At 39.4% G+C, this 15,818-nt stretch overlaps 3 protein-coding genes across 6 annotated transcripts in view; 1 reads left to right on the forward strand and 2 right to left on the reverse strand.

Annotated features, from left to right (window-relative positions):
* The window catches only part of phgdh (phosphoglycerate dehydrogenase), a 52,404-nt gene extending 38,433 nt beyond the window's left edge, over positions 1-13,971 (reverse strand). Inside the window, exon 1 of the mRNA XM_059966629.1 lies at positions 13,848-13,971. The gene's annotated coding sequence lies outside the window, so the exon portion shown is untranslated. The remainder of the gene's footprint in view (positions 1-13,847) is intronic.
* phospho2 (phosphatase, orphan 2) lies at positions 10,415-14,116 on the reverse strand. 3 transcript variants are annotated; one of them, XM_059966631.1, is made up of 3 exons: positions 14,026-14,116; positions 12,504-12,563; positions 10,415-12,413 (listed from the first exon to the last, which is right to left on the reverse strand). In XM_059966631.1, the coding sequence occupies exon 3, from the start codon at positions 12,394-12,396 to the stop codon at positions 11,680-11,682; it is 717 nt and encodes a 238-aa protein (XP_059822614.1). In that variant the 5' UTR covers positions 12,397-12,413; positions 12,504-12,563; positions 14,026-14,116; the 3' UTR covers positions 10,415-11,679. The 3 variants fall into 3 exon arrangements, with proteins under 3 accessions (XP_059822614.1, XP_059822613.1, XP_059822615.1); XM_059966630.1 differs by lacking the exon at positions 14,026-14,116 and adding an exon at positions 13,848-13,989; XM_059966632.1 differs by lacking the exons at positions 12,504-12,563; positions 14,026-14,116 and adding an exon at positions 13,848-13,981.
* cfap210 (cilia and flagella associated protein 210) overlaps positions 14,026-15,818 on the forward strand; it is a 36,966-nt gene continuing 35,173 nt past the window's right edge. For both annotated transcript variants that reach the window (XM_059966626.1, XM_059966625.1), the window contains exon 1: positions 14,026-14,193. In XM_059966626.1, the coding sequence (XP_059822609.1) occupies positions 14,127-14,193 (67 nt within the window). In that variant the 5' untranslated portion in view covers positions 14,026-14,126. The remainder of the gene's footprint in view (positions 14,194-15,818) is intronic.

Below are 15,818 nucleotides of genomic sequence, written 5' to 3' on the forward strand. Positions count from 1 at the left end.
GTGGCAAATAATGAAGCAAATATCTTCATGAGGGCAATTTCCTGTCAAACCTCTCCCAAAGTCTGAGAATGCACTCAATCAAGCCCTGAGGATACTTCTGTCTTAGTTTGCTGTAAGCCTGCAAATACCCCTCCCTGGCTATATGAATGTCCTCCAAAACTACTTTACTTGTTTCCCTTATTCTTGAGCAACCCTAATTTATTCCTAAGTAAGCATTGATCCCTCCCATATTTTGTGGCTTAAGGCAGAAGCAGCGCTGCTAATCTCTAAGGGGACCTTAAAAGGGATCAGCAGTGGAAATGGAAAGCAGCTTCAAATTCCTGGGCATCAACATCTCAGAAAATCTATCCTGGGCCAGATATATTGATGCAACTATGAAGAAGGCACATCAGCTACTCAACTGTGGGAGGAATTTGAGGAGATTTTACATCACCGAAGTCCCTTGCAAACTTTTCCAAACGTGCAGTGGAAAGACTGAGCAGCACAGGCTTATCCGGTCAGAAGGCCTGCAATGATATTCATCTCTAAAAAGAAATAGCTCCGTCATGGGCACAACCCTTCCCACTATCAACAATATCTTCAAAAGGTGGTGCTTCAAGAAGGTATCATCCATTATTAAGGACCCTCACTATCAGATCTTCTCATTATTACCACCAAGGAAGAGGTGCAGGTGTTTGAAGACCCACAAGTAATGTTTTAGGAAGAGCTTCTTCTCCGTCATTAGATTTCTAAATGGTCCATGAACTTCACTATTCCTCTTTTGCACTATTTATTTGTTGTTTGTAACTTAGTAATTTTTATGTTGCATTGTACTATTGCCACAAAGCAACAGATTTCATGACAGTTCCATGATATAAATCTGATTTTGATTCTTCTGACCTACTCTCTCCCTCATCACCCTTTTAGGCTTAATTGAACCTTTTGGGGTTTTCCTTAACCCTACCTGCCAAATTCAACTCATATCCTCTCTTTGCCCTCTGGATTTCCCTTTTGAGAATGTTCCTAGTCTTTTTTTCAAAAAGAGTCATCAAGAGATTCACATGATCCCAGCCTCCTAAACCCAATGTATGCTTCCCCTTTTTTTTCTTGACAGGAGCCTCAATATCTCTTGTCAGCTAAAGTTCTCTCAACATGTCATGTTTACCATTCACCCTAACAGGAACATGCTGCTCCCGTTCACTTACTATCACACTCTTAAAAGCCTTGTTGTCACTCATTCCTTTCAAACAGAATCACCCAGTTGACCTCTGCTAGATCCTGTCTAATGCACCCCCTCCCCCCAGATTAGCCTTGCTCCAGTTTAGGACTGTCCTATCCTTTCACATCACTATCATAAAACTAATTTAACTCTGGTCACCAGTGCTCCCTGACTGGTATTTCAATTTCTTGGTCTGCCTCATTCTCTAAAAGGTCCAGTGTTGCACCTTCCCAGGTTAGGCCCTCAATATATTGATTCAGGAAACTTTAAGACCCTTAACCTTCTGGGTGGTCCAGGCAATACCGAGGAAATTAAAATCTTCATCACTGCAATTCTATTATTCTTACAACTATGAGCAGTATTTTTACAGCCCTACTCTTCAAGTTCCCATCGACTATTGGAAGGGGTCATTTATACAGACCACAAGAGTGATCCTCCACTTGTTGTTCTACCCATATGGTCTCACTGGATGATCCCCTAAGAACGTCATCACTATACTACTGTTACATCCTCCCTTATCAAAAATGCTACTCCCCCTACTTGTTTACCTGCACCTCTGTCACACATGTAGCATCTCTATCTTAAATTATTGGGCTACCAGTCCAGCCTTTCTTTCAGGACTATGTTATGGCTATAACATTCTAGTCCTGGGAACCATTCCATGTTGAGTGTATCTGCCTTACCTATTGAACCTTTAACATTGAAATGAATGCAATCTCTTTCCTGCCTTTACTGGGTCCCTAGCGATACTCATAACTAGACTTGCTCTCTCAGGCTATAGCTTTATTCCATGAATTACCAGAAACCCAAAACCCTTCCTAGTCTAGTTTTAATCCCTCCCATTTGGCACTGGCAAGTTTCCCTGCAAACTTCACTACTGTGTCTGCCTCCACCACTGACTCAGGCAGTGCATTCCACGCACCAACCACACTCTGAGTAAAAAACCTTCCTCTAAGATCCCCCTTGAACTTCTCACCCCTTACCTTAAAGCCATGTCCATTTGTATTGAGCAGTGGTGCCCTGGGGAAGAGGCCCTGGCTGTCCACTCAATTTATTCCTCTTAATATCTTGTATGCCTCTATCATGTCTCCACTCATCCTCCTTCTCTCCAAAGAGTAAAGCCCTAGCTCCCTTAATCTCTGATCATAATCCATACTCTCTAAACCAGGCAGCATCCTGGTAAATCTCCTCTGTACCCTTTCCAAAGCTTCCACATCCTTCCTATAGTGAGGTGACCACAACTGGACACAGTACTCCAAGTGTGGCCTAACTAGAGTTTTATAGAGCTGCATCATTACATTGCATCTCTTAAACTCTATCCCTCGACTTATGAAAGCCAGCACCCCGTAAGCTTTCTTAACTACCCTATCTACCTGTAAGGCAACTTTCAGGGATCTGTGGACATGTACACCCAGATCCCTCTGCTCCTCCACACTACCAAGCATCCTGCCATTTACTTTGTGCTCTGCCTTGGAGTTTGTCCTTTCAAAGTGTACCAACTCACACTTCTCCAGGTTGAATTTCATCTCTCACTTCTCAGCCCACTCCTGCATCCTATCAATGTCTCTCTGCAATCTTTGACAATCCTCTACACTATCCACAACACCAACAACCTTTGTGTCATCTGCAAATTTGCCAGCCCACCCTTCTACCCCCACATCCAGGTCATTAATAAAAATCACAAAACTTAGGAGTCCCAGAACCGATCCTTGTGGGACACCACTAGTCACAACCCTCCAATTCAAATGTACCTCCTCCACCACAACCCTCTGCTTTCTGCAGACAAGCCAATTCTGAATCCACCTGGCCAAACTTCCCTGGATCCCATGCCTTCTGACTTTCTGAATAGGCCTACCGTGTGGAACTTTATCAAATACCTTACTAAAATCCATGTAGATCACATCCACTGCACTACCCTCATCTATATGCCTGGTCACCTCCTCAAAGAACTCTATCAGGCTTGTTAGACATGATCTGCCCTTCACAAAGCCATGCTAACTGTCCCTGATCAGACCATGATTCTCTAAATGCCCAAAGATCCTATCTCTAAGAATCTTTTCCAACAGCTTTACCACCACAGACATAAGGCTGACTGGTCTATAATTACCTGGACTATCCCTACTACCTTTTTTTGAACAAGGGGACAACATTCACCTCCCTCTAATCCACCAGTACCATTCCTGTTGACAACGAGGACATAAATATCCTAGTCAGAGGCTCAGCAATCTCTTCCCTCATCTCATGGAGCAGCCTGGGGAATATTCCATCAGGCCCCGAGGCCTTATCCATCCTAATATATTTTAACAACTCCAACACCTCCTCTCCCTTAATATCAACATACTCCAGAACATCAACCTCACTCATGTTGTCCTCACCGTCATCAAGTTCCCTCTCATTGATGAATACTGAAGAGAAGCATTCATGAGAACCTCGCTCACTTCCACAGCCTCCAGGCACATCTTCCCACTTTATCTCTAATCAGTCCTACCTTCACTCCTGTCACCCTTTTGTTCTTCATGTAATTGAAGAATGCCTTGGGATTTTCCTTTATCCTACTCGCCAAGGCCTTCTTGTTCTCCTCAGCCCCTTCTTAAATTCCTTTCTTGCTACCCTATATTCCTCAATAGCCCCATCTGATCCTTACTTCCTAAACCTCATGTATGCTGCCTTCTTCCACCAGACTAGATTTACCACCTCACTTATCACCCACAGTTCCTTCACCCTACCATTCTTTATCTTCCTCACTGGGAAGAATTTATCCCCAACATCCTGCAAGAGATCCCTAAACATTGACCACATGTCCATAGTACACTTCCCTGCAAAAACATCATCCCAATTCACACCCGCAAGTTCTAACCTTATAGCCTCATAATTTGCCCTTCCACAATTAAAAATTTTCCTGTCCTCTCTGATTTTATCCTTTCCCATAATGCTAAAGGCCAGGGAGCAGAGGTCATTGTTCCCCTAGATGCTCACCCACTGAGAGATCTGTGACCTGACCCGGTTTGTTACCTAATACTAGATCCAGTATGGCATTCCCCCTAGTCGGCCTGTCAACATACTGTGACAGGAATCCGTCCTGGACACACTTAACAAACTCTGCCCCATCTAAATCATTGGAACTAATCAGGTGCCAATCAATATTAGGGAAGTTAAAGTCACCCATGATAACAACCCTGTTATTTTTATATAAACCCTGCCTCTCAGGATCTTCAACAACTTGCAACCACTGAAGTAAGACATACTAATCTATAATTTCCTGGGTTATTTCTACTCCTGTTCTTGAACAAGGGAACAACATCTGCAACCCTCCAATCCTCTGGTACTTCTCCCGTCCAAATTGACGACACAACGATCGTCACCAGAGGTTCAGCAATGTCCTCCCTTGCTTCCCAGAGTAACCTGAGGTTTATTTTGTCCAGACTTGGCAACTTATCTAACTTAATATCTTTCCAAAACTCCAGCACATCCTCTTTCTTAATGTCTATATGCTTAAGGGCTTCAGTCCACTGCAAGTCATCCTCACAACTGTCAAGGTCCTTTTCCCTGGTGAATATTGAAACAAAGTATTAAGTACATTGGCTGTTTGGGTTGTGTGTGGCTTGTCATTGATTCTATTGTTTCTTTGTCTCAATGTGCAAAAAAATGAATCTCAGGGTAATAGATGGTAATATTTATGTAATTAGCTAAAAATTTACTTTGAACTTTGAAGTACCCTGAATCCTCATCATTAATAATGGACTCTAACATCTAGCTAACCACAGAAATCAGGGTAACTGGCCCACCATTTCTTTTGTCCTTGGAGAGCTATGACACTTGCAATTTTCCATTCCTCAGGGAACATTCCATGATCTAGTGATTCTTGAAAGATCACTATATATTCCTCCACAACTCTTCAGCTACCTCTTTCAGAACCTTGGGATGTAGTGCATCATGCTGAAGGCTACCTAAATGTCAGAGTCATCTATTGTATGTGGTGGTCCTGATGCAGCCTCCTCTACATTAGAGAGACCTGACACAGATTGACTACTTATTAATTAGTGTACTAAACATTTTCCCAGTTAATACATGTATTAACATATTTCAATAATAGTGCTGAAATAACTAATATTTACACATTCAATTGGAGATTTTATTTATTTATTTATTTATTTATTACAGCAAACATTCAATCATGAGGTAAAGCAGCTCCCACTAGGTACCTTACGGCAAATATAGTAAAGCAGTTTTGGATCAGTTTGGAATGTGGAGGCCTGGACTTCCTGTAATTTTTTTTTTGAGCTCTCTATGGGTTTTACAGATTTTTCACTGAAATTTTTGTAATGACTTGGGAACACTTTATCATGCACATTGATAAAGTGGTTTCTCTATAGCACAGTCAAGCCTGTGAGTTAAGTCTCTGTTCTCTGTACAGCTGGTTGTTGGCAACTATCCTGAGTTAGAAAGGAACTGTATGTAAACACCCAGCAGGGCAGTCAAAGGGTGTGTAATCTCCCTGAGAGCCTCTGGATGTGTACATTTGTAACAATCTGCAATCAGAAAATGTTGACAATAATCAGCATCAGTGAAAAGAAAGAGTGGCATTGTTAATAGGCAGGGTCAATTACCTTTCATCACAACTGGGAAAAGTTAGAAATAAAATGTTTTAAGCTGCAGTGAATGAGGGAAGCCTGTGACTTGGTGATCAGGTAAAACCCAATGACACAAGCAATTGTAGGTTATTTGAGTGGGGGTGGTGGGGAGGCTTATTCATATTGCAGGTGGAGAAACAAAAAGACAAATGAGAACAGGAGAAACAAAATCTGTGCTGGTACTGTGAGCTGGAAAGCAAAGCAGATGTTGGTAATCTGAAATAAAATAGGTCAACCAGCAGTTGAGGAAGAGGTTACTATGGAAGGCCAAGAGATTGCTGCTGCCCTAGCAGAGAATTTTAAATCAGTTTATTGTTAAATGCACAAGCAGACATAAAGAAGCTAGAGAGTGGTAGTAGATGGTTGCCTCTCTGACTGGAGGCCTGTGACCGGTGGTTTGCCGCAGGGATCAGTGCTGGGTCTATTGTTTGTCATCTACATCAATGATCTAGATGATGATATGGTTAACCAGATCAGCAAATTTGCAGATGACACCAACACTGGGGGTCAACAAGGAAGGCTACGATGACTTGGAGGGGGATCTGCATCAGCTGGAAAAATGGGCTGAAAAATGGCAGATGGAATTTAATGCAGACAAGTGCAACAGTGTTGCACTTCGGTAGGACCAATGGGTAGGTTTTGCATAGTGAACAGCAGGGCAGTGAAGAGTGTGGTAGAACAAATGAATCTGAGAACACAGGTCATCACAGGTAGATAGGATTGTAAAGAAAGATTTTGGAACACATAAATCAAACTACTGAGTACGGGAGATGGGATGTTACGTTGAAGTTGTTTACAATGTTGGCAAGGCCTAATTTTGAGTATTGTGTGCAGTTTTGGTCACCTAGCTACAAAAAAGATGTAAATAATGTTGAAAGATTACAGAGAAAAGTTATAAAGATGTTGCTAGGCCTGGTAGACTTGAGCTAGAAGGGAAGATTGAATAGGTTAGGAATTTATTCCTTGCAATGTAGAATGAGAGGAGATTTGATAGAGGTATTCAAATTATGAGGCGTATAAATCAGGTAAACACAAGCAGGCTTTTTTGAGATTGGATGGGACTACAACCAGAGATTGGGATAAGGGTGAAAAGTGAAATGTTTAATGGGAGCATGAGGGGAAACTTCCTCAGAGAGTTGTGAGAGTGAGTAATGAGCTGCCCGTGGAAGTGGTGTACGTGAATTCGATTTCAATGTTTGGATAGGTACATAGCTAATAGGTGTATGGAGGGCTTAAATGGTTTCAGCATGAACAAGATGGACCAAAGGGCCCGTTTCCATGCCGTACCTTTCTGTGACATTGTGCCTGTGTACAGATACATGTATACACAAGTACAATAACAAATGTACTTGCAGCAGTGTCATAGGCACACAATGTTATGCAATCAACATTCACAAGTAAAAAAGCAAATTAAGCAAGTTAAACTATTTTTACAAGGGAAAAATTCAATTAGAACAAACGAAAGTCCAATTTATTGGAAAATGATTGTAATGTTTAGTGATCAGCATTGTGCCAGTTAGTTCCACAGGGATTAGTCATGTGCCTATTAGTTTGTCAGCCTATTTTGACGTTTTTCATTGATTCTGTTGTATTTCTTCATTCTGCTGGGAATGCCTGCAAGAAAATGAATCTCAAGGTCAATTTTGACTTATACAGTATGTATTTTGATAAATAAATGACTTGAACTTTGAACTTAGCTTGTTAAGTACATTTATAACTGAGATGTGAATGTTGGAGGAAAGTGTAGCAAGTATGCAGGTGACATGAATATATTGATAGTGGGTAAGGTAGCCTTAGGTACAGAATGATATTGAACAGATGGTAAATTGGGCACAGCAATGGCAGGTGGAATAGAACATACACAATGAATGGTAGGTCCTCAGGGAGTCCTGAGGAACAAAGTGTACTGTATACATTTAAAAATCCCTGAAGGTGGCAGTATAGGTAGGAAACTGTCAGAAGTATCTGGACTAGCAACTGAATTGATAAGGAATACTGAGTAGTATGGATCAAGTGCTCATAAATGGGAATAGCGTAGGTAGGTACTTGATAGCTGGCACAGATACGAGGGGTCAAAGAGCCCACTTTTGTGCTCTATGACTCCAAAATACATGAGAATTAACATTACTATTGCAGGTTAAGAACATGGCAGAATTAGCCATGTGAAGTAGGTGAATTTGACAATGATGACTCCTGGGAGCCAGTTGTCAGTTTCATTCTCTATTTAAAGAAAACTTGTTTATTGAACTTACATTGAGCTCTGTTGGAATAATGTACAAGGCCAAAGTCAGATTGGACCAAGCTTTAGGCTAATATAGCTCCTAAGTTGGTGACAGAGAAATCAAAGAAAGAAAAGACACAAAAATAGATCACGTGGGAATGAGAGCAATGTGGAATTGGAAGTTAAGTTCATGAAACTTGTCATTTCATACAAGAGTAGGAAACAGTACCAATATAATCATCAAAATACAGAAGGAATGTGAACAGGACTGCAACAATAACTGTTCCATGTTTCTTAGAAAGAGCCTGAACACAGTGTTAATCTGTCTGAGGAAGCAAGTGGAGTTAAAAAGACGAATTTCTATGTGAGAATGAGTTCAACCAGATTGAACTGGAAGACTGGGAATTTCTGCACTTCTGTTCAATGATGGAGTTGTTTGCTACAAGGCAATCCTCCTTGTTTATGCAAAGGAACTGAATTAACCTAATAGTTGCAGTGGCCTTGATGCTGACAATTTAATGTTACACGAAAAATTTCATTCCCACAATCAAAATTGTGTAAAAGGGAATGGAATAAAAATACTGTAGCACATAATATAGATATTAAACTGCAAGATTGTAGGAGCAATTATATCAATTTTATCATACATTTCAAGATTCAGGAGAAGAAAATTGGTAAAATGCAGTTGCCTTGGTTGTCTAAACAATGAGACTTCTATTCTTTAAGACTTTGCTGACAAGTCAGATGTTTGGTGAAGTGGAGAAACCCTTCATGTGAATAAGCGAATGAATCGTTGGTAGTTTGCCAACTTTTTTCTTGAATACAATCATTATACAAATGAAATTGTGGCATAAATAACAAAATATCTTCCTGCCTGCAATCACTTTGGAAAAAACATAGTTAATGCATCAAACTTTCAGATCATGCTTTTAAAATGCTCTTAATGAATTTTCCACACTATTTAAAGATTTATGGATACTTTTCCTGACGATCAGAATTTTTCACCGCTTATTTTTAATGAAAACTTTATAAAATACTTCTGAAGAGCTCTTCAAAGTGTAATGAAATAGGTTACTGCATTTTTAATGTATTCCCTTTAATTTTCATTATTTGTTTCTGCTCCACAAATATCATCAAAATCTATCCCTTTGACCGAGATTTTCATTGATCTTCTTACTTTTTTTATATCTTGATTCAAAATTTTCCATATGCCTTTTAAAACACCCTGTTTTATATTTAGTAAACAATTATTTAAACATTCTGCTGTTTTTGTCCTGTCCTAACCTTCTAGGCAGCTGCTATTTTAAGCTTTCAGTGCAGGAAAAATCATTCATGTTAGAGCAGTAGAATAATTGAAAACATACCTTCCAACAATTTTCACCCTAATTTTGCAAGTTACCTTATTGTAGACCTATCTGGTTCTGAGCATGACACATGGAAAGTGGGAGAATAAAGTTGACTGGATGGCAGTGTTTATCACTGAGCATGCTTTATAACTGTAGAAGCACCAAAACATCAAGTACAACTTCCTAATGAAGGTCTTGGTCTGAAACATTGTTTAATAATTTCCATAAATGCTGCCTGACCTGCTCTGTTCCTCCAGCATCTTGTGTGTTGCCTTGGATTTCCAGCACCCGCAGATTTTGAACTTACTCTTTGGTTGGTCCTTAGGTTGCAGTCCTGCAACATGTGTCCAATCCTGAGCTTTGGTCTCTGTATTTGAGTTTGTACATTCTCCCTGGGTCCTTGTGGATTTTATCTGTGCTCTGGTTTCCTCTCAATATTGGTGTGCAAAATGGCTACTACATTTCTCCCAGTGTAGGTTGGTGATAGAGAATCAACATATTAAAAACATGGATGACAAAGTAAATAAATAGGAGAGCGGGATTGATCTGTGAGCCTCAATGACTTTCTTCCAAAGTTGGTTGGCATCTTCAAAGGCCATGGAGCACGCCTAAGGCCGATGCTGAGATATATCCCAGGATACACTGGGCCACATCAGCAGTGCTGTTACCTGTATCAGTGTGTGTTTTGGGACTTTCAACATCAGACCCAGGCGACTTAGGCAGAGTTGATCAGGCCCTGGCTTATGACCCCGGAGTATTGGTCCACGGTCACACCTCTTGATCCATAGCCATCTGTGTACTCTCAAAGGGATTGATGTAAAGGGTATTTGGAAAATGGTGCATTCCTGCCCTTCTGTGTACTCCCGATAAATCAACCCAGGTTTCTCAATGCCATTAATAATTATAGCTTGATAACATTCTTAAAAGCAAGGCATCAACTAACAGCTGCATAACTTTAATCAAAAGTTAGAAGGTTGTAACAAAGTTGAAGTGAACACTAAAATGAAAAATCCACTAGCACAATTTAAAACATTTATTATCATTATTTTAAATCACATCACAATTTTCTAAAATACATTGTTTTTAAAATAATCTGTATAATTAAACATACATTATTTGATCCAATTTACATAAAAAAGATTGAGACTGAAGCTTACAATTTAGAGTTGTTGCTCACCTGGAAGGACTTCACTTTTGCCGTGATCAGGGCACTCACAGGGTGGAGAAGTAACCTCATATTCTGTCTAGGAAGCCTCTAACCTGATGGCCTGAACAATGATTTCTCCTTCTGGTAATTTTTTCCCCTCCTTTCCCTCTTCTTTTATTCCCCACACTGGCCTCTTATCTCTTCTCCTCACCTTCCCGATTCTCACCCTTCTTCCCATGATCCACTCTCCTCTTATCAGATTCTTTCTTCTTTAGCCCTTTACCTTTCCCACCCACCTGGTTACCTAGTTTCACATATCACCTTCTAGCTAGCTTGTCCTCCTCCCTCCAACTTTTTAAAAATTCTGACATCTTCTTCCTTCCTTTCCAGTCAGAAGGAGGATCTCAACCCAGAGGGTGACTACTAATTCATTTCCATAGATGCTGCCTGACCTGCTGAGTTCCTCCAGCATTTTGTGTGTCTTGCACCAATTCATAAGATTATTTTGAGAACAACAATTCCTTTAAGTATACAGCAAGCAAGATAGCAACTTGCACAAACACACCAAGAAAATCAACCGTAGCAATCTAAAGATCTTACCAACTGTAAACAGTACACCGATATAGGCATTCCACAGACACATTACAACAGCTTTTCATGGTCATTGACAATTTTTGCAAAATTAAGAACATCTTTATGCAAAGCTCTAAAAAAAAATCAAAATGTCATTGCACTTCAAATAGGCTTTTGAAATATCTCTCTGCTTCTCAATACTGGAACACAGCTTTGTTCCACATTAAGAGTCCTGAGTAATCTATCATTCTCGAGCTAAAAGAGCAAACCTAACATACTCGTTTAAAAAAAAGTAAATTCATGCCATTGACATATTAATGTATTCAAATTAAGCACAATTTCAAAGCATTTAGGTGAATTTAAATGGTATAGTTGACTAATTCAAATTCCTTTGTATTAACTGACAAAAAAATTCAGTCCACACCTGAATTGTTAGCATTTGATAATTCATAAAATTTACGATGCCCAAGTGCTTTGATTCAGTGCTTTGATATTTGTGGCAGTTCTATGAATAATGTGTAATTGATAACAAATAATCTTGTTTGCAAATAAATCAAAAATAGTTAAGTTATTAATGAATTTTTCAAGTAAGAAATGATTTCTTCACCTGAAGACCATATCACTATCATTGGTAACAATCTTTCAAACATTTCATTAACCAGCTTCTCTAACCTGTAACCTTTTCTAACCATGGCAACATCCTTCTCCTTTAAACTTTCAATTGGGCACAAGTCATTTCCTCCATCACCAATGTAAATGACTTTTTTATACTGTACTCCCAATTTAAGTTGATTAGCAACAAATTCAATTAATGCTTTTCTCTTGCAAAGATTATCAGGACATTGTGGACAACTATGGGAATGAAAATTCTCAATTCTTAGATAACCTTCTTCATCAAATGTTGCTGGATTTGTAAAAATGCTATCAAAAGCTAACCTTGTATTTGTAAATTCTAAGATCCAATTGATAAAAACTGTGTTGGAATCAGAAATAATTATACAGTCAACATGTTTCTTGATTTGGCAGATGAACTTCAAGAGATCGACCATTCCTGAACAATATGGTATGGATTCCATAACCTGTTTTATTTCAGGTTCTTTGATTCCTTGGTCTCCAATGTAACCAAACACTTGTCTCATGTATTCATTCCAGTGTTTTCCATTGTATTTTTTCTGAAGCCAATCTGGAAGTTTCTTTTCAGGAGTACATCTCACAATCCAAGTATCACTGTTCCCATCTACAATCGTGTGGTCAAAGTCAAAAACGAGTAAACTCTTCATTTTCTGAAATCAGCCTCCTATGTTTTAAAACAAAAAGAAAGAAGTGCATTATACATAGCTGCACTGGTCTTAATTCAAGATAAATAATGAACATGTTACATATTTACCCGGTAACTGGCGTTGCTGGGGAATTCTGAGCATCAAATTTTTGAAAAGATTGTAAGGCTCTGTAGAGGTGCAGAAACAATTTACTGTAATTGGCAATTAGTTTATTATTGTCACATGTACCAAGATACAGTGAAAAGCTTTGTATGCATGCCATCCAAATAGATCATTCCATATACACATACATCAGGGTAGTACAAAAGGAAAAGCAATAATGCAGGATATTTGTTCCACTTACAGGGAAAATACAGCGCAGGTAGACAAATAAGATAATGGGGCAATGATGAGATAGATTGAAGAATCGTGTTATCTTAACATACAAGAGATCTGTTCAACAGTCTTATAACAGTGGGAAGTTCATTTACATAGATAGGCTAGAGAGCTGGTGCTATTCACCTTTAAAAAATTCCAAAGAGGTGACAAGTAAAATCCAAAAGGTATTTTCTTTCTATCAAGCAGTAGAAAATGCTCCAATTTGTAGAGGAATCAAGTACTAGGATATTGAATGAAGGTCAAGAGATGCACCGGACATGAGAATTTCAAAGCAAATGATTAGTTTCTGAAGAACACTGCCGGGGTTAATTTGTGGCATATTCAACTGCACATCCAAAAGTAATTATCTGAAATTCTATTACTTATATATCATAGGATTAGTCAAGTGGAAACTTGACCAACTTGTATCGACTGATGTATTTTATTGAAAAGAAATCATAAAAACAGAAAATGTTTAATTGAAATTTGAAACAAAAATAGAAAATGCTGGAATAACTCAGGGGACCCGACAGCATATGTAGAAACAGAAGGCAATTAACAAACATCGCAGGTTGAACACACATCAGAACTCAGTAAGATCTGCTGAATTTTTCCAGCATTTTCTATTTTATTTGGTATGTTTTTCATTATTAAGCGTCAAATGAATTTTCAAAAGGAAAATATTTCAAAGCTAACTATAAAGTAAAGTAACATAAAATATACAGAAAACAAATTTTATGTGCCTTTTTATATTGCACGTGTCCCCATGTTTCTTAATAATAACCCACGACTTCATTTGAAACGATTCAGAGGGTTTCTAGAATAATTCAGACCGTCCTAATCGTTTGCAGAAATATCTGTTTAATTTTACTCACTTCATTCCCAACTGCCTCATTTAAGTAGGCCACAAGGTCAAATTTTCACTGCCGGAACCAAGGGTAAAAATAAACCTCAAGCACGGAGCAGACGCCCAGTGGTACAGTATTTCCACTTCTACAGTAACTCATTGCCCTTTTGAGTTTCCTTTCTTTCACTCAAATAAAAAAACACACTCTACTTTCGATAGCTTATGATTACTCAAAGAAACAACATACCTAACGTATGTTTAAATCCGAAAGATCGCCGCCACCCGATATGATACCTCGGCTCGACTGCGGCATTGCGAGCGGGACAAGCCCGATCGACAGCCGCGGCCACGCGCAGCCGCCGAAACGCGCCTCCACGCGCGACTCCGCCCGCCGCCCGTCGCCTGGTAACGGAGCACGCACCTACCCCACGGTATCGTTGCCGGGCAACACAAACCCCACTGCCGCCCGGCTCTGTGCTCGGGGGAATGTTGGGCTTCCATGATTAGCTTCTGAGGCACGGTGCAAATGGCGGCTGCGACAAACTTTGCGCCGCCAAATGGAAGATCGATGAGTGACATTAGAAACAATTCTGGTGAGTGTTTCTTCAAAATGGGTCAAAGAAACCGAGGCTGCTTTTGTGGGACTGGAGACAACGGGTTAATCCATTCCGATGGACTCGGGTATTACAACTTGTACATTTTGGTATATACTTCTCTGTGAGGTCTAATACTTGGTCAGTGCGAGTATGGTCGCTATGAATGCTCTCAAAAATGCACACATCACACAGCTGGGAACTTCTGATAGCGTCACGGAGATTTTTTTCATTAATTGCATCTGGTTACTTGGGCGAAGAACAATTTACCATCTCCCAGGTCAAAATTATAAGCCTCTTTGTACAAGATGTTTTTGCAGCATAAGAGAAAAATTTATAGAAAACTTCTGAAGAAAGATTTAGGGTCCTTGACCCTCTTCAATTGATCTTTGTTGATGACATTGTGAACAAACTTCTCAAGACTCATATCGTGGGAATCACCTCCCAGTAAAATAAGGTATTACTTTCAAGGTACCAGCATAGTCTTTTGTTTGATGAAAAAAAAGATGTTTGAACATTAAGATCTGAAACCTGGCACAAAACCTGGTCCACCAGGTCACCCAAATGCTGGTCTACCTGCCCTCGTAATTTCTTCCAAGACCCAGATTGAAGTATTGGTAGGTACCAAAGTTATCCCAGCAAATTCCTTTAAATCCATTAAAAGGCAAAATGAATCTAAGCATTCTCTCCCTGGTCTACAGTTCTGTCACCAAGGCCTTAATTTCACTGTTGATTCCATTGGGAAGATCATGTCATTCACATGTTGGTCACCAAACTTCCAAACCAGACAGTCTATTCCAAGCTCAGTAACAGAAAGAGATATCCAAGCATATAAAAAAGCTTCAGGAAAAGTATTCTTAAAATGTGAGGTATCTTCACACACTCCTGGATTGTTGTGAATAGTAGTATATCTCTTTAATGGACAAAATTTAAGGGAAGAAAGACAGAACTGATTGGAAAGGAGCATGAATTAGAGCCAAATTGGATAAATAAAGAGATAAAAGTGGAGAGAGAAGGAATCTCAGGATGAAGGAGAAATGAAGACAATTAAAGTCAAATTTTATCTGTACATTATTTGACTCTCAAGGGAAAGTATATTACACACAAGAATGGAAGTCAACTGTTTACATTGTTCCACTTCTGGGCCAGTGTGGTTAAGTAATATTGTTTTAATACTTATACAATTTGTTATGTACCGTAAGTATTCCCAAATTTTCTATAGTTTGTACTGGCCTGTTAAAATAGATAGGTGATGCAGAAAATTTACAACAATAATTGGGTTGAGAGCAAATAACCACTGGTGTGAGGCAAGGAGTGGAATTACGTGCAATTCACTATATATCTTCTCTTGGGCAGAAATTGTTGGCTATAATATAAATCAGCACATCATTCACTGCAACTTCCATCATCTTCAATGGGATCCTACCATGAAACATGTCCTTCTCTCTTCTCCCCTCCCCCCCAACTCTCAACTTTCCACAGGGATCACTCTCCTTGATTCCCTTATCCACATATCCCTCCCCAACAATCTCCCTCCTAGCACTTAAGCAGTACAAGTTCTATACCCACTCATTTATCTCCTCTCACAACACCATTCAGAGCCCCAAACATTCCTTCCAGGTGAG

Source organism: Hypanus sabinus, chromosome 4, assembly GCF_030144855.1.
Source record: "Hypanus sabinus isolate sHypSab1 chromosome 4, sHypSab1.hap1, whole genome shotgun sequence".
NCBI classification, from domain to species: Eukaryota; Metazoa; Chordata; class Chondrichthyes; order Myliobatiformes; family Dasyatidae; genus Hypanus; species Hypanus sabinus.

Bases quoted from the DNA above. Each gene is read 5' to 3' on its own strand.
- phospho2 (XM_059966631.1), bottom strand. From the start codon at position 12,396: ATGAAGAGTTTACTCGTTTTTGACTTTGACCACACGATTGTAGATGGG.